The sequence below is a fragment of the Vulpes lagopus genome, chromosome 7, assembly GCF_018345385.1.
Source record: "Vulpes lagopus strain Blue_001 chromosome 7, ASM1834538v1, whole genome shotgun sequence".
Classification (NCBI taxonomy): Eukaryota; Metazoa; Chordata; class Mammalia; order Carnivora; family Canidae; genus Vulpes; species Vulpes lagopus.
The window spans coordinates 12,128,165-12,154,195 of record NC_054830.1 but is presented as its reverse complement, the minus strand read 5'-3'; the positions used below and the strand labels follow the sequence as shown (position 1 = coordinate 12,154,195).

The window sequence follows — 26,031 nt, the reverse complement described above, 5'->3', positions numbered from 1 at the left end:
AAATATGATCAGAATTACTAAAATGTGACACAGAGACACAAAGTGAGCAAATGCTGTTGGAAAAATGCCACCAACAGACTTGCTCAATGCAGTGTTGCTACAGACCTTCATTTGGTAAAAAACACAGTATCTGTGAAGTGTATTAAAGCTACGAACAACAAAAGGAAGTATGCCTTTATTGTTCTTTTAAACTTGGGTGTTTTATTTGATAAATCTTCAGCACCCCCCCCCCCCCCATGAGATGGTAGAGTAGAACACCTCTGCCATATCAAGAGCAGATCTTACTTCATGAATGTCATGGGTTTCAGCCATGTGACAACCACTTGGGCAGGCAGGCATGTCCATGGACGGGCTCATGAGCACTGGGTACCTTGTTGGCTCTGGGAGCAGGTAGGAGGAGGAGGCTGCATGGGGTGAGAACTCTGGTGTTGCTGACTCCACTGGCCCTTGGGGAGAGAGGCCAGAATGGGCTAGAACAGGGAGAAGGGCAGAGGTTTGACAAGTGGCTCTTGTTTTACAGATCCGGAACATGGTGGCGGTGCTGGAAGTCATCTCCAGCCTGGAGAAATACCCCATTACCAAAGAGGCACTGGAGGTGAGTGTCCCCAGGACCCAATATTGGGAGCAGGGTGGGCAGAGCTTGGCCTCCCCCAGCCCAATTCCTTCGTGGCTTCTTGGAGCCTTGTGCTCTCACTGGCCAGATGAGGACTTAGTAGTGCTGAGTGAGGGGGGTGCATACTCTCCTGGCCTTTGCTGTGCCAGGAGCAACATCTTCCTATAGGTACTGCACGAATCGGGTGGCTTTAGTCCCAGGCCTGGGAGGCATGCCTGAGGGGTTAAGCTCCAGTGAGTAATGCTGGCTCAGGCCCTCCGTTTGCTGTTGCCTTTGCCATAGCGTTTCTCCCAAAGAGCTTCCTTGGCATAGTGTCATTGCACTGGCTTTGATGGTCCACAGCCTCCAGGTCAGAAGCCTGTGGGATGGTGCTTTTTTTTTTTTTTTTTTTAAGATTTTATTTATTTATTCATGAGAGACACAGAGAGAGAGAGAGAGAGAGAGAGAAAGAGAGGGGCAGGCAGAGGGAGAAGCAGGCTTCATGCAGGAAACCTGATGCGGGACTCAAGATCATGCCCTGAGCTGAAGGCAGGTGCCAAACCACTGAGCCACCCAGGGATCCCGGGATGGTACTTTTGAAGATGCCTCCTGTGGCCCTGAGACCCTAAAGTTTAAGGACTAGATTCAGGAAGTTAGATGTCACAAAGGACCCCAAATCCTTATGGGTTTTGTATCCAGGAACTCTGTGGTTTAAGGGTCAGTGGGATTAATCAAAGACTAGGGGCCCTTCCCACCGTTTCTGGCTCAGCTCCCTTTTCATGGGGGACTTCTTTCCCAAAAACATGTCATTGTCTCTCCGGTTGTAGGAGACTCGACTTGGGAAGCTCATCAACGACGTCCGCAAGAAAACCAAGAACGAGGAGCTCGCCAAGCGGGCCAAAAAGCTGCTGCGGAGCTGGCAGAAGCTCATCGAGCCCGTGCACCAGAATGAGGCGGCGCTGCGAGGGCTGGGGGGCGGCACCGGCTCTGCCAACGGGGGTGCTCATAACTGCAGGCCGGAGGCGGGGGCGGCTGGCACGCCTAAGAGCATCCATGACCTGAAGAACCGCAACGACATCCAGAGGCTGCCTGGGCAGCGGCTGGACAGGCTGGGCAGCCGCAAGCGCCGCGGAGATCAGCGTGACCTCGGCCACCCTGGGCCACCTCCTAAGGTCTCCAAAGCCAGTCATGACTCCCTGGTACCCAATTCGTCCCCTCTCCCTACCAACGGGATCGGTGGGAGCCCCGAGGGCTTCCCTGGTACCCTGGACGGCAGTGGGCACTCGGGCCCTGAGCGCGGCCGCCTGGAGCACGGCGAGAGCGACAAGCACAGCGGCAAGATTCCGGTCAATGCCGTGCGGCCGCACACCAGCTCCCCGGGCCTAGGCAAGCCACCCGGCCCCTGCTTGCAGACAAAGGCTGCAGTGCTGCAGCAGCTGGACCGGGTGGATGAGACTCCAGGCCCTCCCCATCCCAAGGGGCCGCCTCGCTGCTCTTTCAGTCCCCGGAACTCACGGCACGAGGGCTCCTTTGCCCGGCAGCGGAGCCCATACACACCCAAGGGCTCCATGGCCAGCCCCTCTCCACGGCCCCAGTCGCTTGATGCCACACAGGTGCCATCACCGATTCCACTGGCCCAGCCGTCCACACCACCTGTGAGGCGGCTCGAGCTGCTACCCAGTGCAGAGAGCCCGGTGCGCTGGCTGGAGCAGCCCGAGGGCCACCAGCGGCTGGCAGGGCAGGGTTGCAAGGTGGGGCTGCCCCCAGCTGAGCCCATCCTTCCCCGGGCGGGCTTTTCTCCGGACTCCTCCAAGGCAGACAGCGATGCTGCCTCATCTGGTGGCTCGGACAGCAAAAAGAAGAAGAGGTACCGGCCTCGTGACTACACAGTGAACTTGGATGGGCAGGTGGCTGAGGCGGGTGTCAAGCCTGTTCGGTTAAAAGAGCGGAAGCTCACCTTTGACCCCATGACCAGACAGATCAAACCTCTGACCCAGAAAGAGCCAGTGCGGGCTGACAGCCCTGTGCACACAGAGCAGCCCAGGACAGAGCTGGACAAGCCCGAGGCCAAGGCCAGCCTCCAGAGCCCTTTTGAACAGACGAACTGGAAGGAGCTGTCGCGCAATGAGATCATCCAGTCCTACCTGAGCCGGCAGAGCAGCCTGCTCTCATCGTCCGGCGCACAGACCCCTGGGGCTCACCACTTCATGTCTGAGTACCTGAAGCAGGAGGAGAGCACCAGGCGTGGGGCCCGGAAGCCGCATGTGCTGGTGCCTCACAGCGCGCCCACGGACCTCCCAGGCCTGAATCGAGAGGTTACACAGGACGATCTGGACAGAATCCAGGCCCACCAGTGGCCGGGGGTGAACGGGTGTCAGGACACACAGGGTAACTGGTATGACTGGACGCAGTGCATATCGCTCGACCCGCACGGCGACGACGGGCGGTTGAACATTCTGCCTTATGTCTGCTTGGACTGACCAGCCTGTCGGCCTCTAAGTGCATTCCCACCTTGCAGTTAGCATGGCAGGCGGGCAGCCGGGGCCTGGCTGCCTCCAGTGGTTGGGAATCCGGGGAGTCCGGCCCCGGGGCGGGAGGGAGGGGGCGGGAGTCTCGAGGTCTCTCCGTGCTCTTTCCTCAAAATTCTCCTTCTTTTGTGAAATGCTGCTACCAGTTTACTAACAAAATTGCAAAGGAAGGACCGTGTGTGGAAGGAAGGCCGGCAAAGTGAGTTCAGAACTCTATAGCAAACCAGCTATAAAAAGCGTTAGTTCCCCACCCCGGAAGAGGTGTGGACACTTCCCAGCACCTGTGAGCTGGGACCTCAGTTGCAGGCAGGCACAGAAAACCTAGGGGAGAGGTTACCTTTAAACACAGCAACAGAAGCACGCATCTCATCTATTTGCATTTTCCTTTTTTAAATTTGGCCCTGAGTGTCTGAGGCAGTGGGTGGACCTACACCATGGCCTCTGTTTGCACCCCACCTGGCCAGTGCTTCAGTCCTGACACGAGAAGCTTGTCAGCTGCAGCAAGCTGCTGGCAGCAGTTGGGCCAGCTGGCCAGCCAATACGACCTACACTCCATGGGCATCCACACATTTTCATCTGGTTTCGGTTCAAACCCCGTTTTGAAAAAAATGCTGCAAAAATTTAAGTTTCCTAGGAGTTTATTTTATCCCCCTCTTCCATCTGACCACCAGCCAAATAATTTTCCTCTTTCTCCTTTTTCAGTTTCCCCTTCCTGCACATATCTCAAGAATTTCACCTTTCTAGAGTCCCCTCCCAAAAAAATACAAAAGTAACCGCGGGTGCTATTGGTGTGTATGCTGTATTGTTGGGCAAGAGGAGACCTGTCTGTACGCTGGAAACACTCATAACCATTCCTTTAGATTCGTTTGCCTTATGGTTATTTGTCATAAAAGCGATTTGCAAAAACAAGGAGCCTTAGTGAATGTACAGTACCTAGACTTCTGTGTTCTCAGGACACAGAAGGGAGCAACTTTGCTATTTGGTCCAGTAAGTGGACACCTTGTGATATAAATGTGGAAATAAAAAAAAAAAAAAACCATTTGCACAAACCAGTCTCAGAATCGTTACTAATCTGGTCCTTTACAGTCAAATCAACCTTTCTGGATTTGCTAAGACTGGGACCTCGTGTCCGAGGTTTGGGCTGCATAGCCAGACTGCAGGGAGGTGGACAGGGCAGGGTGGCCAAGCCTGCCCTATTATTCTTCTGCATGAAAACTGATCTCTGCCGGCCTTTCCCTCATTCGGGTCCAGGTTGCCTCTCCCACCTCAGGGGTCACCTGTTAGCTTTGATTGACAGAGACTGAAAGTCCATATGAAGGAATGTTACCCTGTCTCCATCTGGACCTCACCTGCCCCAGAGAAAGAAGCCCTCCAAGGAAGTTCCACGTCCCAGGTCTCGGTAACCTTGTTTTACCCCACAAAATATCAGGCTCTTACGGGGTATGGCCCAGAGCTATTTCTGGCAGTGTACCCCTTGGCTCTGCCGCAAGGCTGCTAGGTCCCCATGAAGGCCTGGGACTGTCTTAGTAACTGGCAGGTGCTATATTTTAAAAATAACTTTCCTGCCTTGACTATAAAGGTGATAATATTTCCTTCTCCCTCTATCCCTCAAACCATAAGCTAAGAATTTGGTTTTCAAACTTTTTCACTCCAGAATAGGTCATGCTGGATGTACTACTTTATTTCACAGATGAGGAAGCAGCTGCCCCTTAGGTACAGTCCCCTAGAGCAAACCAAGGGGTCCAGGAGCAGTGAGTCAACACAGAACCACAATTTCAGAAGCAGCAGGAATATCTGACCTGTCCTGAGTGCAGGGACCCACCCACCCTTAGATCAGGGCAGTGGATGAAGTGGCTTTGAGGACAGGCTGAGGTTGAACTCTGGACCTGCCATCTATCAGTTTGTGTGGCCCTAACTATCACTTCACTCCTGTACACATGTCTATCTGGAAGATGAAAGTGCTTACCGGGAAGCTGTTAGGATAAGTTAAAAGAGTTTGGGGGGGGGTGTCAGGGGGCGCATGTCAGTAGAACCCTTTGTGCTATGGAGTAACTACTTTCCTAAGTTACTGTGCCTGTAATGTGGGCCAGCCCTGCTGCTGTGAGTGTCTCCAATAAGTGACTTACTCTGTGACAAAGGGTCATAAGCATAGCTGGAAGACCCTAGGGTACAGTCTGGCATCTTAGGAGCACCTCCTTTTCTCAGACCTGGACTTTAGGACAGGTCCCTGCTCTCTGCCCCCACCTGCAGGGTCCATGTCTGTGTCTGAATATCCAGATAAACATGCTGCCTGCTTTTGAGAACACAAAGTTAAGATTTCCCTTTTTCACATTTTGGACATCAGTGGGTTGCCACTTTCTAATTTACCAAGTAAGGACACTGTAAAGGGGCATTAAACCTCTACCCCCACCCCTACCCCCCCAAAAAAGTTGTCGTACATAATTTTTGGAACAAATAGTCCTTTCGTATAAGACTCTCTTGCTGAAAACACCATGTTTTCCTCCACTTGGGTCCGGGGCTGCTCGGCCCTGCCCTTGGTCATCAAGCACTCCTCCCTCCTGCAGAGAGCTCCAGAGACCGGTGCCGGAGCAGGCTACCATGGCCACGGCTCCCCAGTTGGCCAAGTCGCCTCCCTTCTCTGGGCTTCGGTCTGTCCGTCCGTGAAATGGAGATGGTAATACCTACCGCAGAGCACACGTCGCAGTGGTGGTTCCCAGAACGCACTCCCGGAGACCGGGCGCTCCGGGCTAGCCCTTCTGTTGAAGTCGGCCACGGAAGTCGCTCCCCTGTTTTTGCAGAAAAGAAATGAGCCTATGGGAAGCTTTCCACAATTTGGTTTCTTTTCCAGAAAGGGCTGATCCTTCTTCCTTGGTGTCCCCGCTGCGCGCTCGTCAGGAATCTGGTTGGAGGACGCCGACGTAGCGCGGGCATCGAGGTTTGACCCCGAGCTCAATGGCCCGCTCGCACGCCGGCACACTCAGCTGGAGCCGGGGCTCCAGGGTCTCCTGGGCCAACCCACCGCCGGCTCAACCCGGCTAGGATCGGATCCATGTCCCCACCTTCCGCTTCCGCGACAGGCACCGCCCCCGCCGGAAGCCCACCAGAGGGGCGGGGCCTGCGCCCGCTACGTGGTGGCCGGCGCGTCGGCCGGCGCGAGGCGGTGACGCGAGGCAGCGGCGGCCAATGGGGAGCGGCGTTGGCCGGCGCGCCCGCCCCTCCCCGGCCCCGCCCCCGCCCGGCGTCGGGCCGTCGGACAGGCGGGAAGAGGTGGCCGCTCGGGCAGGATGGCGGCGGCGGCGGCGGTGGGCGCGGGCGCGGGGGGCCCGGGAGCGGCGGGCGGCGGCGGCGGCGGGGCGCGCGAGGGCGCGCGGGTGGCGGCGCTGTGCCTCCTGTGGTACGCGCTGAGCGCGGGCGGTAACGTGGTCAACAAGGTGATCCTCAGCGCCTTCCCGTTCCCCGTGACCGTGTCGCTGTGCCACATCCTGGCGCTGTGCGCGGGGCTCCCGCCGCTGCTGCGCGCCTGGCGCGTGCCCCCCGCGCCGCCCGTCTCGGGCCCCGGGCCCGGCCCACATCCGTCTCCCGGCCCGCTGCTGCCGCCGCGCTTCTACCCGCGCTACGTGCTGCCGCTCGCCTTCGGCAAATACTTCGCGTCCGTGTCAGCGCACGTCAGCATTTGGAAGGTGCCAGTGTCCTACGCGCACACCGGTGGGTGCCGCGGCCGGCCCGGGGGGCGGCGGCCGGGACGCGCCCCCGGGATCTCGGCGCTTGGCTAGGAGTGCGCTGGCCGGGCTGTGGCCCGACGGCCTGAGAGAGAAGTCCGCTTGTGTCAGGAAGGCTGAGAGCCAGCAAGGCTTTTCGCAGGGGAGGGACTCGCACAAGGGTTTTGGGGAAGGAAGTGGCCGAGGAGAGACCTGGGAGCTGAGCAGGGCAAATCACAATCCCACAGCCCCTCCCCAGGTAGGCTGGCCGGGGTTGGAAGAGCTGCCAAGCCCTCCCGTTGCACTCGTGGAGTTGGGGCAGGGTCCCAGGGTGGGTTCTGGGACTGGGGCGGCTCCCTGAGAGCCCCTTGCCTCTCTTTGCAGTCAAGGCCACCATGCCCATCTGGGTGGTTCTCCTGTCCCGGATCATCATGAAGGAGAAGCAGAGCACCAAGGTAACCCAGGAGGGTTCTGGGCAGGTGGGGGCCCCAAGGGCTTCCTGGCTGGTGCCCAGCTGGTGACGTGGTCCAGGCTCCTGGCTTCCCCTCAAATCAGGAAGTCAGCTTGGAGGCTTCTGGTGGCCCTTTACTGCAAATGTTCTGTAATTGCTTTGGAGGCAGTGATGTACGTCCCTGAGTTACCTCTGCTCTGTGGTCTCGGGGATGCCCCTCTTGGGTCCAGCTTCCCTTATGTCTTGATTCCCGACGTGTGGTTGCTGGTAGGCAATGACTTGGTCCCATCATGGCCAGCCATCACATGCCCCTCCAGGGGGACCAGGGATAGAACATCTGACGCCTTTTTGAAACTGATGAAGTCTCCCTTCTTGGCAAGTGACAGTAGTCAGGTTAGGGACTTATGGGGTCAGAAGTGAGATGCCAGTCAAAATAGTCTGATTTGGGCAAAATCCAGCAGTGTCTTCGAAATAAAAACAACCAGGAATTGTGAGTGTCTGGGAAGGGAAGTGAAAGCAACATGCAGAGCCTAGGACTGCATAAGGAGGATGCTTTGGGCACAATCCAGAGTCTGTTCAAGATGCCAAGCCAGGGTATTTCCTGGCTTGGGGCGAGAGAAGCTGTGGCTTCAGCCAGAGACAGCCTTGTTCCTTAAGTGGAAGTGGGACTCCTGTTGTCCCAGCTGGAATCCATTTCATGCTGGACAGAGCACTTCTTTTCTAGATGGTTGGTTTCTGGCATCCAGTATTTTATGTAACCCAGAGTGGCTGTGCCCTGGATTGGCTTATGGAAATTGGGCCACCTCTGGTTGATTTTTTGGTTCAGCCCAGCTTTCTCTCTGCAAGGACCCGGGTGTGCTCTGTAGCCTGCCCCCAGGGTGATGTCAGGTGTGACTTTTTTCCCCAGGTCGGAGTTGCCCGGGAGGTGTGCAGCTTCATCACTCGGTATCACATCATGTTTATCAGGTTTCCATGTTGTACAGGACATTGTACCCAGCTTGGGCAAGGAGCCAGCACCTTACCCAGTGAGGAGGGACTGAGGAATGGCCTAGGCAAAGACTAATGATAAAGGCAATATGTATGGACCCAGCCTAGGAGACAGATAAGGCAGGTTATTGTCATTCTTGATCACATGGGAAGAAATGGGATGTAAAGGGGTGAGTCAAGTGCCTGAGGCCCACAGCCAATAGTAGCTGAGCCGGAATTCAGGCCCCATAGTCCAGAGCCTTTGCTCTATCCTCCAGGGATGTAGAAGAAACCCACATCCCTCCCTCCGAAAATTTCTGCAGTGCTTCAGTGTCCTTTGTAGGAGGAGGGTGAGCTGGGAGTCAGAAAAACTAGATATCAAAAATGGATCCCATTTCCCTGGAAGTTTGGAGCCATTTAGCCACCAGAGCTCAGAACAATTACATACACTAGGCCTTGGAAAGCCTGGACCTTCTAGAAAGCCTCATGCCACAGCACTCTTTCTTCACTCAGCCAGCACTTATTGGATGCCTGCTATGCGTTGGGCATCAGGACAGAGCAGTGAACAAGGACTTGCCCTAAAAGAGCACAAGGATGCTGATGGGCCCTTTCAGTGGGCGGAGAAAGCCCCAGGCACCCGGGAACCTGACGGTCTTGCGGGGAGCGGGGAGGTGCGCTGGGGAAAGTTCTCCTGGTCTGTGAACTGAGACCTGAGGGGGAAGGAGGTCTCTAGACAGAAAAGGTGTAGAGGGAGTGTCCCAGCCAAGGGTAACTGCTGCATGTTGGAAAAGACTAAAATCAGAGATACCTGGCCAGCCTTTGGAGGATTGGGGTTTTACACCTTGGTATGTTGGCAGTGGCAGCTGGTTAGAGCTGGTAGGGCCAGCCCCAGTTCTTGATAGAAGTGATGATATAGAGATTGGAACTGCACACAGTGACACAGCCCTGGCCCAGGTACTCTGCCCCATATACCTCTCCTCGCCCCTCCAGCATCACTGCCATAGCTAATGCTGATGCCCAGGGGGTAGGTGGAGTCCCTTTGCTGAGGGAGGGGAGAGCAGCTGAGGCTTTCCTCCAGGCATCTGTATTGGGCAGCCTAGCTCAACTCTGGCCATCAGCCCTTCCTGCCCTCCTCCTGCAGGTATACTTGTCACTCATCCCCATCATCAGCGGCGTTCTGCTGGCCACCGTCACCGAGTTGTCATTCGACATGTGGGGGCTCATCAGTGCCCTTGCTGCCACACTGTGCTTCTCGCTTCAGAATATTTTCTCCAAAAAGGTATTTGGGCACCATCTGGGATATGCCTGATGATTTGGGGGTGGTACAGGTAAAAAAGTGGTCAAGTAGGGATTTCTGTGGTGTTGGAACAAGAAAAAAATCCTGTTGCCCTTCTACTGGTTTTGTATTTGTTTCATTTTTTCTTGAAGAGTTTGTTACCTATAATAAAATTAGCATATGCTCAATGTGAAAACAATAGAAAAGCCCCCCCTGCCCTGCCAAAACTCAGAAAACTTAGTGGGTGCTGGAGATGAGTAATCAGTAAAGAACTGCCCCCTGTCTGGGGGGTTTCCACTCTGAGAAAAAGTCACAGTACTGTTCCTGAAGAGAACTATTAATGCTAGGGGGCTTTTCTGTACAGTTTTTAGAATTGCAATATTATAGATTCATTTCAAATTTTTGCTTTGCTCATTTATTATAACATTCTCCCATATCATTAAAAAATATTGCTATAAATCCTGTAATATACTCTTTTCTGGCACCACAGTTCATGTAGTCAATTTCCCTACTGCAAATGCAGGCTATTTCCAACTCTTCATCATAAGTAACACAGTAATGAACATCTCTGTGCATAACATTATTCTGTCTGCAAGTTATTTCCTTACAAAGGCTTACCATTCTTGGGTCAGAGTATATGAGATATTTATGGCTCCTGGTATACTTTGCCTGGTTGTATTCTAGAACCACTGTATGCCAATTTAGACATAAACCAGCAAGATTTCAGAGTGCGTGTTTCACTGCAGCTTCACCAGTACTGAGTGTTGTTGGGTTTTTGTTTTGTTTTGTTTTCCTATTTCTCAGTCCTTCATATTTATTTGGGGGCATTTTTGTCTCATTGCAGGTGCACTCATAGGTTTGGTGGTCAAGGTCAGATGTCAGGGGCTAATGTACAGTCACTGTGTTTGGGACCTGGGTAACCGGAGCCCTTCTTGCCACTTAGAGTTTCATTTGGCTTTTTTTTTTTTTTTTTAAGTTTTATTTATTTATTTTATGATAGACATAGAGAGAGAGAGGCAGAGACACAGGAGGAGGGAGAAGCAGGCTCCATGCCGGGAGCCTGACTTGGGACTCGATCCCGGGACTCCAGGATCACGCCCTGGGCCAAAGGCAGGCGCTAAACCGCTGAGCCACCCAGGGATCCCCTCATTTGGCTTTTTTTTTTTTTTTAATTTGGCTTTTTAAAAGGTTTTTCTCTCTTTAGGTTTTGAGAGATTCACGGATCCACCATCTCCGGTTGCTGAACATCTTGGGCTGTCATGCTGTCTTCTTTATGATTCCCACGTGGGTTCTGGTGGACCTTTCAGCTTTCCTGGTCAGCAGTGACCTGGTGAGTTGGCCAGTGCAGTGAACAACACCCTTTTCTTGAATAGTTCCAGAGTAGTTGCTTTGTTGACATTTGGGGCCCCTGACAGCCAGCCCTCTTAACATTCAGCTTTGTCATGACTCATTTTTTGTGTAGTCGAGGAAGTTGGCTTCCTTTGCATTTCCTCCTCCAGCGGGCTAGATCTCAGGTGTCAACAGCTGCTGCATTTGAGCCAGTGGCATCAGGAAGAAAAAAGTGCCAGCATGGGCTACTCTCTTGTCTCGACAGCCTGGTTCAGATCTCTGACTTGTTAAAACTACACTTGCATTGCTGGATTCCTTTGTCAGTGTCATTTCTGTCCATATTCCCATGTACTGTGGAGGCACCCATAGCTCTCTGAGCACAGTAAAGAGAATCTGCCCACCACCTGCAGGGCCAGCCTCCAGACAATGCACTAGACACACAGGTGACAGTGATAAGGAAAAGGTGGGCGTGGTTTTTCCAAGCGTGAGTTAGAGGAGCAAATGTGTATTAGGACTTAATGAGGTGTGATGAGGTTCTTGACATTGGTCTTTAATCGTTATCGTTACCTGTAGACATAGTGCCCATTATCTTCAGTCTCTAGCTGAGGAGACTGGCTCTATTCTAACTTCCTGTCCATATTGATTAGCTGTAATTTTTCTGCAAAGAGCATTCCATCATCGACCAGGAATAGTTGTTACCTTGAAGTACACAAATGGTCAGTGCTTCTCCTTTTTTTTTCAATTAGCAATTTTCAGAGAAGAGTTCTAGCTTACTGCAAATGTTAACCAGTGAGTTGGCAGGGGGTAGGGTTGGGGTAGTGAAGGAAGGGCCTTCTTTTTTTTTTTTTCAATATCATTGTGGACTCCTATGTCAGTTGCACACTTCCTCTTCATAATCAGATTATCCTGTCCAGGGCAACGGAGTCCTTCCCATGGGCTCCCTGTCCTTCCGACAGCACAGGTCAGCCTTCAGCAGCTTTTGGGCCCAGCAGAATGTATGTTTTTCTCCTCTTGCACGTCTCCTGTCCCTGGCCTGCAGTCAGCCACTCCTTCAGGAACCTGGGTTGCTTGTAATAGAGAGTGCGGTTTAGAGACACAGTCTGAGTGCTGTGTGTGCTCACCACCGTGAGGTTGTCTTTGCTTTTGAGTCTTTGCGGTGACAAGTTAGGAAGGTCCTCTTGGGGCAGAGGGGAGGGTTCATACCAACTTACTGCAATTCTGATTTAACATTATGGAATTTATAAGTGCTGTGATTTTTAAATTTATATCTTTTCTGGTACACTTGGTTCCTTGCAATGTTTGTTCTTTGCTTATCGCACCCCAGTTATTCATGTATGAGACTCTACTACACACACATTATCGCTGCAGAGCGAGAATCCCCACAGAACAACTGCAGGTAGAATACTGAGAGAAGTTTAAGCTTTCTTTGCTGCTCTGTTTGTCCGTAGGACACGTTCCATTAAAGATGTACAATTGGAATGCTGTGTTCTTTTTTTTTTTATTTTTTTTAATTTTGGAGAGAGCAGAAGCAGGAAGAGGGGCAGGGAGAGAGGGAGAATCCCAAGTAGACTCTACACTGAACACACAACCTGACATGGAGCACAGTCCCGGGACCCTGAGATCATGACCTAAGCTGAAACCCAGAGTCAGATGCTTAACTGTGCCCCCAAGGCACCTATGGAATGTTGTGTTCTAAGAGCAACAGAAGTAATTTTTACAATGTGCTTGTATCATTAGCTTGCCCAGTTGGGTTCATCTGCTTCCATTTGTTTTCCATTTTTAGGCATTGCTTTTCTTTTTCCACACTGAATTTGTCAGACTTTTGTATTTCCAAAGTCAGATGATATGAGAAAGTTTATTCCAAATCTGATTTCAGTCCGTCACCTCCCCCCCATTCTTGTCCTTCCCCCACAGGTTGTTAGTTATTTTTATGCAGTTGGTTTACCTTTTCAGTGTTGCTTTTGACAAATATAAGCAAATCTGTATACCTACCTTTCTCCTCCTTACACAGAAAGTGACTTTATAGATAGAAAAGAGCACCTTGCTATTTTCACTCAATGATATGTTCTGGGGAATCACTTACTACTGACATATTTAGGTCTTTCTCATTCTTTTTATTGGCTGCAAAATATTGCTGATAGGTTTGGTGTCAATTCTCTTATTCTGGCCTATGTTACAACTCTTTGGTGTCTATATGAATACATGCATACAAATATGTACTTATAGGTTTTGCTCTGGTTACTTTGTTTTTATTTGTGTTCAGGGACTTTTAGTTTTATTCTAGTGATTACCTTTTTTGGAATACCTTTAATTACCTGTTTCTTTTTTTCTTTTCTTTTTTTTTTTTCTTAAGATTTTAATTTATTCATGAGAGACACAGAGAGAGGCAGGGCCCCTTGGGGAGCCTGATGCAGGACTTGATCCCAGGATCCCAGGATCATGACCTGAGCCAAAGACACTCAACCACTGAGCCACCCAGGCATCCCCTGTTTCCCTTCTTGAGGCCATATGTATTTTTTACCTTGATGGGGTACCTTGTATGCTCTAGTAGTTGCTCTAGCAGCACACAGTATTTGACAGTGCTGCAGTCTGAAGGCAGTGTTCCCACCTATCTGGGCTCCTCCTCTCTGCCCTATGTCTCCCATAGATGTCAGGTGATTTAGTTCTGTCCCAGTCCTGTGGTTTATAGTGGTAGGAAGAAGGATCAGATTGGAGAACATGCCCTGGAGTCTGCCACTTACCACATTACCAAGAACCAAAGGCTACAATGGGTAGTTCCTGCATATGGGCAGCCCCACTGCTGACAGCCTGGCTGAAGCCAGGTGGGGATCACCAGACTCTGAAGCAGGCTGCCCCATTGTAAAGTTTGGACAGGATGAATGAAGCAGCTGTTTGAGAACTGGAAAGTAAAGGGCAGTGGACAGGCTGGGGTTGAAGACCAGATTTCAGTCTACTGCTTAGTCAGCAGTCAGTTTGCCTCTCTTTTGCCACCTGTATCTATAGCCTGGGCTTGAGGCAGCCCAAAATGCAGAAGTAGGCACTGGGTAAGAACAGAGCAAGAAGCCCTCTCCTTCTGGATCATGGAATGGGAAAGGGGATTCCTGATGCTCAGAGGGAAATTCCCTGCTGGGGATTTCTATTATTTTTGTTTTTTGGTTCTCTTGGGTCTCAGGCCCCTGCCAATCCGTGGTGGTAGTGGCAGCAGAGTCCCACACGAGGGCAACCACCCTCTGCAGTCAGAGTAGGATTAACTGTCATTGTGTAAATTTTTCTCTTTTTATCTGCCCACTGCTTGGTCCCAAGTGGAGGTGCAGTTGCCAAAAGAAACAAAGCAGAGTGAGGTCATTAAGCCCCAGCTCTCTGATTAGAGGACTGAAAAGGGGAACCCTAGGAAATAACAAGTACCAAGGAGTTCATGGAGAGGGAAGAACTTGGGAAAGTGACCTCATAAAATACCATGAAATCCTAGGCTCACCCCTGAGCTGCACATGTAAGGATCTGATCCTAATAGCATAGCAAAGACTTAGAAACTGAACTATGGGATAGACTACTGCCCCGATCCCAGACTGACCACTCGGTAGTGCACACTCAGGATGGAGCCACATACCACTGGAAAGGCTTTGAAAACAGACTCACATTGGAACCACAGCCCACAGAAGGCTGGTCAAGCTTGTAGCCTAAACCCAACCAAATCTGCTAAAACAAAATATCAACATTCCGTATAGGATTTAAATAAAACTTATGGTCTTATAATATTCTAAATGTCCATGGTATAATCCAAAATTACTTGGCATATGAAGAACCACGAAATTTTAAGTCTTATAGGAAAAGATAGTTAACAGATGCCAACACTTACATGACACAGATGTTGGAATTATTGAACAAAGACTTTACCTTTTTAAAAGATTTTATTTATTCATTTGAGAGAGAGCAGGAGCAGTGGGTAGGGGCAGACGAAGAGAGAGAAGCAGGCTCCCTGCTGAGCAGATTGCCCAGGACCCTGAGATCAAGACCTGAGCCAAAGGCAGATGCTTAACCAACTGAGCCACCCAGGTAGGTGCCCCTTGAGCAAAGACTTCAAAGCAACGATTATAATCATGTCCCAGGAAGTAAGGGTAAATACTCCTGAAACAAATGGGAAGAATGGAAGATAGGAGAAACAAATGAAAATTTTGGAAATTTAGAAACAGCAACTTAAAAACTCACCAGATGGACTCAATAGTAGAATGGAGATGACGGAGGAAAGAGTCAATAACTTGAAAATAGATAAAGAAAAATTATCCTCTTTGACCCACAGAGAGAAAAAATATTAAAACACAAACAAGCAAAAAATCTAGACGTAGCCAGAGAAAAATGTGCAGTAATTATGGAACAGCAATTTGAGTGACTGGATTTCTCATTAGAAACCATGAACACCAGGAGCACCTGGGTGGTGCAGTTGGTTGGGTGGCCAACTCTTGGCCTCAGCTCAGGTCGTGATCTCACCTGAACTCACGTGATCTCAGGGTCCTGGGATTGAGCCCTGTGTTGGGCTCTGCACTCAGCGGGGAGTCCATTTCAGGATTCTCCCTCCGTTTCTCCCCCTGCCCCTTGCCGCCTTTGCACACTCTCGCTCTCTTTCTCTCTCTCTCTCTGCAATAAATGAATAAATCTTTAAAAGGAAAGAAAGAGGGCAGCTCGGGTGGCTCAGCGGTTTAGCACTGCCTTCAGCCTAGGGCGTGATCCTGGAGACCTGGGATCGAGTCCCACATCAGGCTCCCTGCTTGGAGCCTGCTTCTCCCTCTGCCTGTGTCTCTGCCTCTCTCTCTCTCTCTCTCTCTCTCTCATGAATAAATAAATAAAATCTTAAAAAAAAAAAAAAGGAAAGAAAGAAATCATGAATACCAGAAAGAGGTGAAATAACATTTTTAGAATACTGAAACTATCAACACATAATTTTATATCTAGCAAATACAGAATCTCCAGAACCAATAGAACTATAAAAAATTAGCAAGAATAAAGAACTGAATAATATCGTCAACCAGCTGGATATCTATTTCATTGACATTTATAGACCATCCTACCAACAATAAGCATAATAGTCATTCTTTTCAGGTATTCATGGAACATTCACCAAGATAGACCATATTCTGTGCCATAAAAACAAAGTTTAATAAAAGATCTGAAAACATACTAAGAGTATTCTCTGACCACAGTAACTGAGAGGTAATAGGAAAATCTCCAAACATTTAGAAATTAAACAACATATTTCTAAATAATCCATGGGCCAAAGAGGAAGCCTCAAAGGAAATAGAAAATATTTTCGACTGAAGCAAAACTGACAGAAGAAAAAAAGATGACATCACAAATATCAGGAATGGCGGGGGGGGTATCACTATAGACCTCGCAGATACTAAAGTAGTAAGAATAATACTGACAACTCTATATACATAAATTCATCAACATAGATGAAAAGACCAATTCTTCATAAACCGTAAACTACAAAAACTCACCCACCCAAGATGAAATAGATAATCTAAATAGTCCCATAGCTATTAAGGAAATTGAATTCATAGTTTAAAACCTTCTAATAGAAATCATCAGGTCCAGATGATTTCACTGGCAGATTCTACCAAACACTTAAGGAAAAATAAATACCAATTCTATACAGTCTCCTCTAGAAAACAGAAGACAAGTGAACACTTTGGGACATATAACAAAACCAGTATGGTTGCATCGTGGACAATTATGCAAAAGTTGTTAACAAAATACTAGCAATATATAAAAAACATCACTATGACAAAACGGGATTTAAATTAAGAATGCAAGACATTCAATATTTGAAAATCAATGTAATGTAATCTATAACAGTCTAACAAAGAAAAATCGCATTCATATCAACTGACAAGGAAAGGCATTTGACAAAATCCAACACCATTCATGAAAAAAACAAAGTCAACAAACTGGAAATAGAAGGAAGCTCCCTCAGCCTGATCAAAGGTATTCCTGCTAAATTCAGGAATAAGTTCAGGATGTTCACTCTCAACATGCCTATTCCACATCATACTTGATATCCTGGCCAGTGCCATAGGACAAGAAAAAGAAATGAAATAGATTTGAAATGAAATAAAATTCTAACCAACAAGATCTTACTCTTCTATTTTTTTTAAGATTTTATTTATTTATTCATGAAAGACACAGAGAGAGAGGCAGAGACACAGGCAGAGGGAGAAGCAGGCTCCATGCTGGGAGCCCGATGCCAGACTCGATCCTGCGACTCCAGGATCACGCCCTGGGCCAAAGGCAGGTGCTCAACCACTGAGCCACCTGGGTGTCCCACAAGATCTTATTCTTAATTATAAATAATTGCTTGAATTTTAACTTGAAAATTTTTCCCCTTGGAAAAGGTGATGATGAAAAAAAATTGAGGTACATTAATCTATACAGGCATACCTTGTTTTATTGTGCTTAGCTTTATCACACTTCACAGATAATACATTTCTTACAAATTGAAGGTCTGTGTCAACCCTGCATCAGGGAAGTCTATTGGTGCCATTTTCCAAACAGCATTTGCTCACTGTGTGTCTGTGTTTCATTTTAGTAATACTTGTAATCTGTCAAACTTTTAAATTATTATATTTGTTATGGCGATCTGTGATCAGTGATTATGACTCACTGAAAGCTCCGATGATGGTTAGCATTTTAAGTATTAAAGTTTTGTACATTTCAGGCACGCACACTTTTTTTTAAAGATTATTTATTTATTTATTCATGACAGACAGAGAGAGAGGGGCAGAGACACAGGCAGAGGAAGAAGCAGGCTCCATGAAGGGAGCCCAGCGTGGGACTCTCGATCGGGGTCTCTAGGATCATGCCCCGGGCTGAAGGCGGCGCTAAATCGCCGAGCCACCAGGGCTGCCCAGGCACACATATTTTTTAAGACCAGATGCTATTGTGCATTTAATAGACAGTGGTATAGTGTAAACATAACCCATACATGCACTGAGAAAAAAATTCACTTGACTTGCTTTATTGCAATATTTCCTTTATTGCAGTGGTCTGGGACCAAACCTGCAATATCACCAAGGTCTGCCTTATATCTGTGTGTGTGTGTGTGTGTGTGTGTGTGTGTGTGTGTGTGTGTGTAGATAGACAGATAGATACTACTTTTTTTTTTTTAACACAGAAAAGCTGATTGGGAAATTTACTTAGATAAAAGAACTACAGTAGTCAAAATTAGTCTGGGAAAGAATAAACTAGGAGGAATCATCTTACTTTATTTTAAGACTTTGTATAAAGGAACATACTGGTGAAGGCAAAGAGACATGAATCAGTGGAGCAGAATAGTGTGAAACTAAACACACAAATTTGAGTAATTGACTTTTGATAGAGAATAAAAGGGAAAAGTGAAGTCTCTGTAACAAATGGTGTTGGAACAATTAGACATCAATGTGTAAAAATCTCAGCCTTGACTTAGACTTCACACATTATACAAAAGTTAACTCATAACTCATAATGCATTCTACACTTAAATGTAAGAGCAAAAATGATAGGGGCTCTTGGGTGGCTCAGTAGGTTGAGCGTCCCAACTCTGGATCTCAGCTCAGGTCTTGATCTCAGGGTGGTAAGTTCAAGACTCACATTGGGCCCCACACTGGTGTGGAGGTGTGTCTGGTGTGTCTTAAGAAAAAAGACAAACTAAAATGATAACCTTTAGGGAAGAAAACCAGAGAAAAAACTTCATGACTTGGAATTAGTTCTTAGACATTACACCAAAAGTGAAGTCCATATAGAAAAAATTGGTAAATTGAGTTTCATCAAAATTTAAAACTTTTTTTCTGTGAGGACACTTTTTTTTTAAAGATTTTATTTATTCATGATAGACATACAGAGAGAGAGAGAGAGAGAGAGAGAGAGGCAGAAGCAGGCTCCATGCGGGGAGCCTGATGTGGGACTCCATCCCGGGACTCCAGGATCATGCCCTGGGCCAAAGGCAGGTGCTAAACCGCTGAGCCACCCAGGGATCCCCAAGACACTATTAAATGAAGGGAAAGACAGGTTACCAACTGGGAGAAAATGCTTGCAAACAATAGAGGCCTTGTGTTCTGAATACATAAAGAACCCTTAAAACTCGAGAGTTAAGAAAACAACTTGCTTAAAAATAGGCAAAAGATTTGAACAGACTGTTTCCCATTGAGGATGTCAAGATGGCATATAAATAGGCAGGTAAGGTAAGTTCAACATCATTAGTCACTAGAGAGAAACAAAAGCATGATAAGATACCATTTCATACTTATTAAAATAGCTACAATAAAAAAAAATACTACGTCAAGGATACAGCATAGCTAGAATTCTTATGTATTGTTGGAGGGAACACAAAATGGTACAACCAACCTAGAAAACATTTGGGAGTTTCTTCTGAAGTTAAACAACACTCACCATATAACCCAGCAATCTCACTTCTGTGTTAATTTTTTTTTAAATATTTTATTTATTCACAGGAGAGGCAGAGACATAGGCAGAGGGAGATGCAGGCTCCATGCAGAGAGCCCGATGTGGGATTCAATCCCGGGACTCCGGGATCACGCCCTGAGCCAAAGGCAGACGCTCAACCGCTGAGCCACCCAGGCATCCCATGTGTGTTAATTTTAGAGAAATGAAACTCAGGTTCCCACAAAAGCCTGCACACAAATGTTCATAGCAGCTCCACTCATGACCTCATGACCACCAAAAATTGGACACAACCCAAGTATCCTTTAACAAGTGAGTGGACTAAAAAAACCCAGAACTTTGGTACATTCATAAAATGAAACATTACTTGGCAATAAAAAACATCACCAACTTTTCCTTAGGACAACTTGGATGGATGGCAGCGGCATTGCTGAGTGAAGCCTGTCTGAGAAGTTTCCATTCTGTATCATTCCGCCTATAGGACAAACTCTAAAAGACAAACCTAGGAGCACCTGGGTGGCTCAGTTGGTTAAGCGTTTCTTGATCTCAGCTCAGTTCTTGGTCTCTGGGTCATGAGTTCAGGCTTCATGCTGGGCTCCACACTGGGCGTGGAACCTACTTAAAATTAAAAAAAAAAAAAAAAAAAAAGACAAATCTAGAGTGAAGGAGAACAGTAGTTGCCTGGATTAGGGGAGGGGATTCATACAAAGAAGTCTAGGAGAGTGTTTTGGGGTGATGGAGCGGTTCTGAATCCTGATTGTGGTGTTGGCTACATGTTGGTGCAGGTGTTAAAACACATGGAACTGTGCACTGTGAGGAAGACACATTTGACTTTATTGCATGTCAGCTGACTTCATTGTAAGTAAATTTTTTTAAAAAGCTGGATTTGCTGAGTTTTTTTCTTGAAAGGTATCTATGCAAGCTGGCTGGCTTGTAAAAATAGCTCCTGAGTCCCTATTGGTGACCTCAGGGAAGGACTCCTGAAAGAACACGCCAGCTCGCCACAAAAGCATGCTGGTGGGCTTACATGCCTTACAGAGGCTGTTATACCAACTAGAGGCAAAAGTCGGGGTGACCTTGAGCAGGTCATCTAAGTGTATCCTGCTCTCCTTTGAGAGGACCTCATGATCCCTCCCTCTCAGAGGGTGGTGGAGATGAAATCAGGCAGCCATTCGAAGACTTTCAGCTCCCATCCTGGCAGGGCCACTAAATGCCACCATTCCTGGGGGACCCAGCTGTGTCCTGTGACCAGTGCCAATGCAGCCTGAGAATTGGGATGCAGAGAGCAGGTGCTGCCAAGCAGCTGTGGCTTTGCTCCTTTGACTGAGCCACACTGGGTGTTGAGACTGCTGTATGCTCAGATGTCCATGTCCAGAGTACTGTCTCCTGAGATCATTCCACTGTCCTGGCAGCTCTGCCCTGAAACAGCCTCTTGGTTCCCTCTGGTTCCCCAGGACTGGTACCGAGGTGGGCCTGGGGGAGGTGGGGAGGCATGGGAGTGTGGCTGCAGCCCTGAATAGATGTCCATAAATGTTCAGTGCTGGGCATCCCCAGCCCTCTGGCCAGGGCAGCAGCCACCTGATTGTTGCCTGCTGCCTGTTCTGGGATCAGCCCAGACTCTCGAAGGTGGGGCAGAGAGTGGGTGGTTCTGTGGTCCAGATGTCTGCTAGTTGTGGGTTCTTAGCTTCTCGGCCCCCTTAATCAGAGTGCCTCATTCTGGTGAGGGTCAGATGGTTACCAAATTTCTGATAACTTGTTTTTGGCTTGGGGTTGTTTTAAAGCACTTTCACAGCGTGATCCCTTTGATCTTCACAGCAGCAGCATTGTGTGGGCTCACAAGGATCAGTCTCTTCTGTTGCACAGAGGAAGAGAGTGTGACTTAAAGGGTCAAGTGGACTGGGTAGGGAATCTCCCAAGGACAGGGCAGACCCAGGGCTTCTGGCTCCTAGCCTGGGGTTCTTGTATTGCTAGGTTCTTTGCTTTCTCCAGGGCTGCCTTCCCAGGGCCTCCCCATCCTATAGAATGCATTGTGTCTGCTACAGTCTGAATGTTTGTGTTCCCTCTGCCCAAATTTCTGTTGAAACCCTCTCCCCCCCCCCCCCCCCCCCCCCCCCGCCAAGATGATGGTATTAGGAGGTGGGGCACCTGGGTGGCTCAGTGGTTGAGTGTCTGCCTCTGGCTCAGGTCATGATCCTGGGGTCCTGGGATCAAGTCTCGCATCAGGCTCCCTGCCGGGATCGTGCTTCTCTTTCTGCCTGTGTCTCTGCTTCTCTCTCTCTGTCTCATGAATGAATAAATAATCTTTTTTAAAAAGGGGGGGGGGTCCTTTGGGAGGCCCTATCGGTGGAGCCCTTGTATAAGAAGACTGGTGTCCTTATAAAATGAGACCCCAGCGAGCTCTCTCACTCCTCCCACCACATGAGGGCACATTGAGCAGACCCTCTATGAACCGGGAAGCTCACACCAGACACTGAGTCTCCTTGATCTTGGATTTCCCAGCTTCCAGAACTGTGAGAAATAAATATCTATTGTTATAAGCATCCCCCACCCCAGTCTGTGGTATTTTGTTATAGCAGTTTGATTGGACTGAGACAGTGTCCAGTAAGATCTTGCTCTGGTAATCGCAGGGCTCCCACTGTTCACTGTCAGGGACGAGGGAAGCTTCAATTCCCATCATGCTCTACACCCTTTGGGCACCTGGCTTGGTGTCTTGGGAGCCTCTCCATCCTCAGTAGGAATGAAACTAATTATTTGTCGTTGTGTTGTGCATGCAGAGTGTCCTGTCAGAGGTGCATATGAAGCACATGTTACTACATACCACACAACTGGGTCTGCTGCCCGCCAACACTGACCCTAGTTGGCCACTCTGCGTCCCTCCCCCCACTTCTGCCAGGACCAACATATGAACCCAGTGCTGTTCTTGCTTCCTATCTCTATAGACCTATGTGTCCCAGTGGCCCTGGACGCTCCTGCTCCTGGCTGTCAGTGGCTTCTGTAACTTTGCCCAGAATGTCATCGCCTTCAGCATCCTCAACCTCATCAGCCCTCTGAGCTACTCTGTCGCCAATGCCACCAAGAGAATCATGGTCATCACAGTGTCCCTGATCATGCTGCAAAACCCAGTCACCAGCACCAACGTCCTGGGCATGATGACAGCTATCCTGGGGGTCTTTCTATACAACAAAGTGAGTCTGGGGTGGGGGCCGCCCTTGATGCCTAGGGAGGCACCAAAAGTTGGTGGAGGGGGAAGGAAAGGGACCTTACCAGGAGCTAAGAGGCTGGGGCTCTGGCTTCAGCCCTGCCACTGACTGGTTTATGGTGGTGTGGCCCTACCTGGCTCGGTCTTCCTTTACCCATGTAGATGATTCTAGGTCTGTGCAACTCCAGCCGTGGCTCTTGGGTCTACAGAGGCTTTGTCAGGGATTTCATTGTCTCCTCGAGAAGGCCCTGTTTAGTCCAGTGTAAAAACCTGGATGGCTAAGAGGGAGGGCCGGCCATGCCTGAGGCCTGCTTGGGTCAGTGCTTCACTGAGCTGTGAAGGGCTGCTTAGATGCCACTTGCTCCCTTCTGTCCTGTGAGCATGCCCTAGGGAAGGAGCCAACTGTCTCATTGCTCTCTTGACCTTGCAGACCAAGTACGATGCCAATCAGCAAGCCCGGAAGCACCTCCTCCCTGTCACAACAGGGGACCTGAGCAGTAAGGAGCATCATCGGAACCCCCTGGAAAAACCCCACAATGGCATCCTCTTCCCCCAGCATGGGGACTATCAGTATGGCCGCAACAACATCTTAACAGACCACTTCCAGTACAGCCGGCAGAGCTACCCAAACTCCTACAGTTTGAACCGTTATGACGTGTAGAGTCTAGAGGGCAGGGCGGTACCATTGTGTGACTCCTCCCCCCACTCCCTAGCAGTACCAGAAACTTCTGACAACCAGTGAATGTACAACCCAGCCGAGGGGACGGTGCATAACCATCAGCAGACCCTGGGCTTCCCTGCACCCTTGGGGTAGCAGGACGCTGCCCCTGCAGGAAGGACCACTGCCCTCAAGCTCCAGTGTTCCAGGCCCTTTCTTCCTGGAGTCTATCATCTGAGGGCTGTGTTGGTATGGAGATCTTAGCCAGGTTTTTAACCTTTCTTTGTGGACTTATTCCCCGAGTCATGTATTTGAGAGTTCTTGTTCTGCTTTCCAGATAATATTTCCAAATAACTCTCCGGAAGGGCGAGATCGCTGTGGATACAGACCTCCAAGCAGGCAAGAGGGTTTCCTGGGGGCCAAGGAAAGGATGTAAGGAAAAGTGCTTGAGAGCGACAAACTAGCCGCTTCCATTCTGCTGCTCAGATAGCTGAAGGGCTGAGGCAGGCATTGAGCAGAGGAGTGCCAGAGTTTATTAAAAGCATCTCCAGAAACAAAGACAGACCCAGTTTCCGGTCTACCCCATAGCTGTTTGCAGCTACTGGCAAATGTCCCAAAGAGAAAAAAAGCTGCAATTAAGCCTTGAATACCTGAAGCCTAATTCTTTGACCTGCACATCAGAGCCGGTGTTGTGTCCAGATCCAGAGGGAGGGCAGCTGCGTCTCCTGTGCACTCGCTTCCCTTGCCAGAGCAGGGTATCTCTCCTCTCTGGGGATAGGGAGGAGGAAGTGACTGCGGGGCTGTCAGAAGGAGCATTAGGAAATCATGTCAGTGTTTCAAACTCTATTTCTGTAATACTTGTTGTGTCTTTTCTGATGAGTCTTCCACCACTGCTATGAGGACTTAGTAGGATATTTGGTGGGGAGATGTTAATTTCATGAGGATCTTGCATTTTTCTAGGGAATATTTTGTAGTTGTGTATATTTATGCCTTGGTTCCCTGTGGCGGGGGTGGGGGGACGCATGAGGGAGGACTGGCTTCTGGACTGAAAACCCTTTTGTTCTTAAATGTTTAAAAACAAGAAAAGCTCCTACTGGCAATGCCTGTCTTGATACATTTCAGCATTAGTAGGAGGTGATGAAGTGTTTACAAGCTCCTCTCTAATGGCCCTAGCTGCTGAAAGCGGAATGAATCAAGAACATCATCTCAGTAGTTTGTGTAACAGACAAGACCACGGCACTTTTGATTCCATGCCCTGATCTGGCAGTGTTTGTATTAGGATCTGAATCATGTCCTGGTGAAGGGGAGAAGGGGCAAGCACCAAGCTACGATTTGGGTTTGGCTAAATCACAGATCAGGAAAATGATATGGCCCCAGCAGATAGCTTGTGTGCCGAGATTCAGGTGAGGCTCTCCGTCTTTCCCAGCATCACAAGAGGACCCTGCCCTCAGAGAGGACTTCTGGCTTGACTGGTGGGTCTTTGGTGATGTCTGCCTTCCTCCTTCAGCACTGTGCCTAACTTGTCGAATAGGCACCTGGGAGCAAGCAGCAGATGGGATAGTGGGTCACCCTTTACCTCCTGGGGAGAGACATCTTCCTGTCAGAGGAGGTACCATAGCATATGATTGACTCTTGGTTTGGTTATTTTGTCAGCTTATGAACAGGCTGTTCCTGGAGAGGTCACCTGGTCCCCTTCTGGCTTGAGTTTATGCACCACCGGCCTCAGGTCCCCGTGTTGTTCATTTGCTTTATTATTATTTTGGCCCCAAGTTTTGAGACAGTTGCTGTGTAAAACTGGAAGGAGAAATCCTGAAGGTATTTGAAAAGAGCTTGCTGAGTGCTTCCACCAGAGGCACTACGGTCTATAGCTGAACTTTTCTCACTGGGGAATATAGCAACAAATGGGGAGAATTTTGCAGCACAAAGATATTATAGTGGTTGTCTTTATGATGAAAATAACAGACTCCTTGAACAGATAACCAAACTCCAAAAATCAACTACATGTCTTTTCAGGTTTAATGAAATTCCTGATGTTGCTAAAATTTGTATATTCATTTGTTTTCCTTTTCCCATGCAAGATCTGCTAGTGAGGGAAAATGACTCGTTTTATTACGGTTTATAAATTAATAAATGGGGTATTTAATTCTGTACATAAATCTACAGCCAAGTACATACACTGGAATGAATGAGACAATCATATTAGACCAAATCATCAGATCAAAAAACAAAGACATACTTTTTGAGACTTGAAGGTTCAGAGCTGACACTGACCTCCTGAAGGCCAGCTTTCTAGCCACTTTGGCCCTGGCCCACCAACCCCACCCCACTCCCACATGCACATTCGCAGCTCTGTTCCCCTCACCCTCCTCCCTGCTGGGGTTTGTGGTAGCAAATTTGTCTACCCATCCATGGTATGGTCTTGCCTGAGACACTAACTAAACCCAACTCCTTCATTTTACAGAAGGGGAAGCTTAGGATCAGAGGGCATTTTTGAATAGTGTTCATTCACTATTTTGAGACTCGGTGTGGACTTTTTGAGCACCTTATTTTAAGTCATTCGTTCTAGGGAAATCAAACCCTTTTTACAAAGGAGAGAAGCCAAATATGTTGAAGTGAAGAAGCCCTTGGGATTTCTGAATTTTGCTGTGTATTTGGCATATACCATAGAACAGGCCCTTTATTATTGCTGGGACATAACCAGACCTGGATACCTTAAGGCCTCACAGCCTTAAAGGGATAAAATATTAAATTATTAAAGGAACTGAAAATTGTGAATTCTTTTTTCAGTTGTCACCTGTTTTCAAGACTTAAATGCTATAAACTTCTGTGGGAATGATACTGTGTCTATATTCATTGATGGCATTTACCAAAAATAAAAGATGGTCTCCAGGGAATCACGATTGG

At 48.6% G+C, this 26,031-nt stretch overlaps 2 protein-coding genes across 2 annotated transcripts in view; both read left to right on the top strand.

Annotated features, from left to right (window-relative positions):
* Positions 1 to 6,004, top strand: part of MED26 (mediator complex subunit 26) — a 55,981-nt gene extending 49,977 nt beyond the window's left edge. The window contains exons 2-3 of the mRNA XM_041763635.1: positions 521 to 595; positions 1,420 to 6,004. Coding sequence (XP_041619569.1) covers positions 521 to 595; positions 1,420 to 3,072 — 1,728 coding nt within the window. The 3' untranslated portion in view covers positions 3,073 to 6,004. The remainder of the gene's footprint in view (positions 1 to 520; positions 596 to 1,419) is intronic.
* A 367-nt stretch (positions 6,005 to 6,371) lies between these two features.
* Positions 6,372 to 26,021, top strand: SLC35E1 (solute carrier family 35 member E1). Its single transcript, XM_041763637.1, has 6 exons — positions 6,372 to 6,825; positions 7,203 to 7,273; positions 9,377 to 9,514; positions 10,716 to 10,841; positions 22,210 to 22,455; positions 22,900 to 26,021. Exons 1-6 carry the CDS (start codon positions 6,405 to 6,407, stop codon positions 23,128 to 23,130), a joined length of 1,233 nt encoding a protein of 410 aa, XP_041619571.1. The 5' UTR covers positions 6,372 to 6,404; the 3' UTR covers positions 23,131 to 26,021.
* The last annotated feature ends 10 nt before the right edge of the window (positions 26,022 to 26,031 follow it).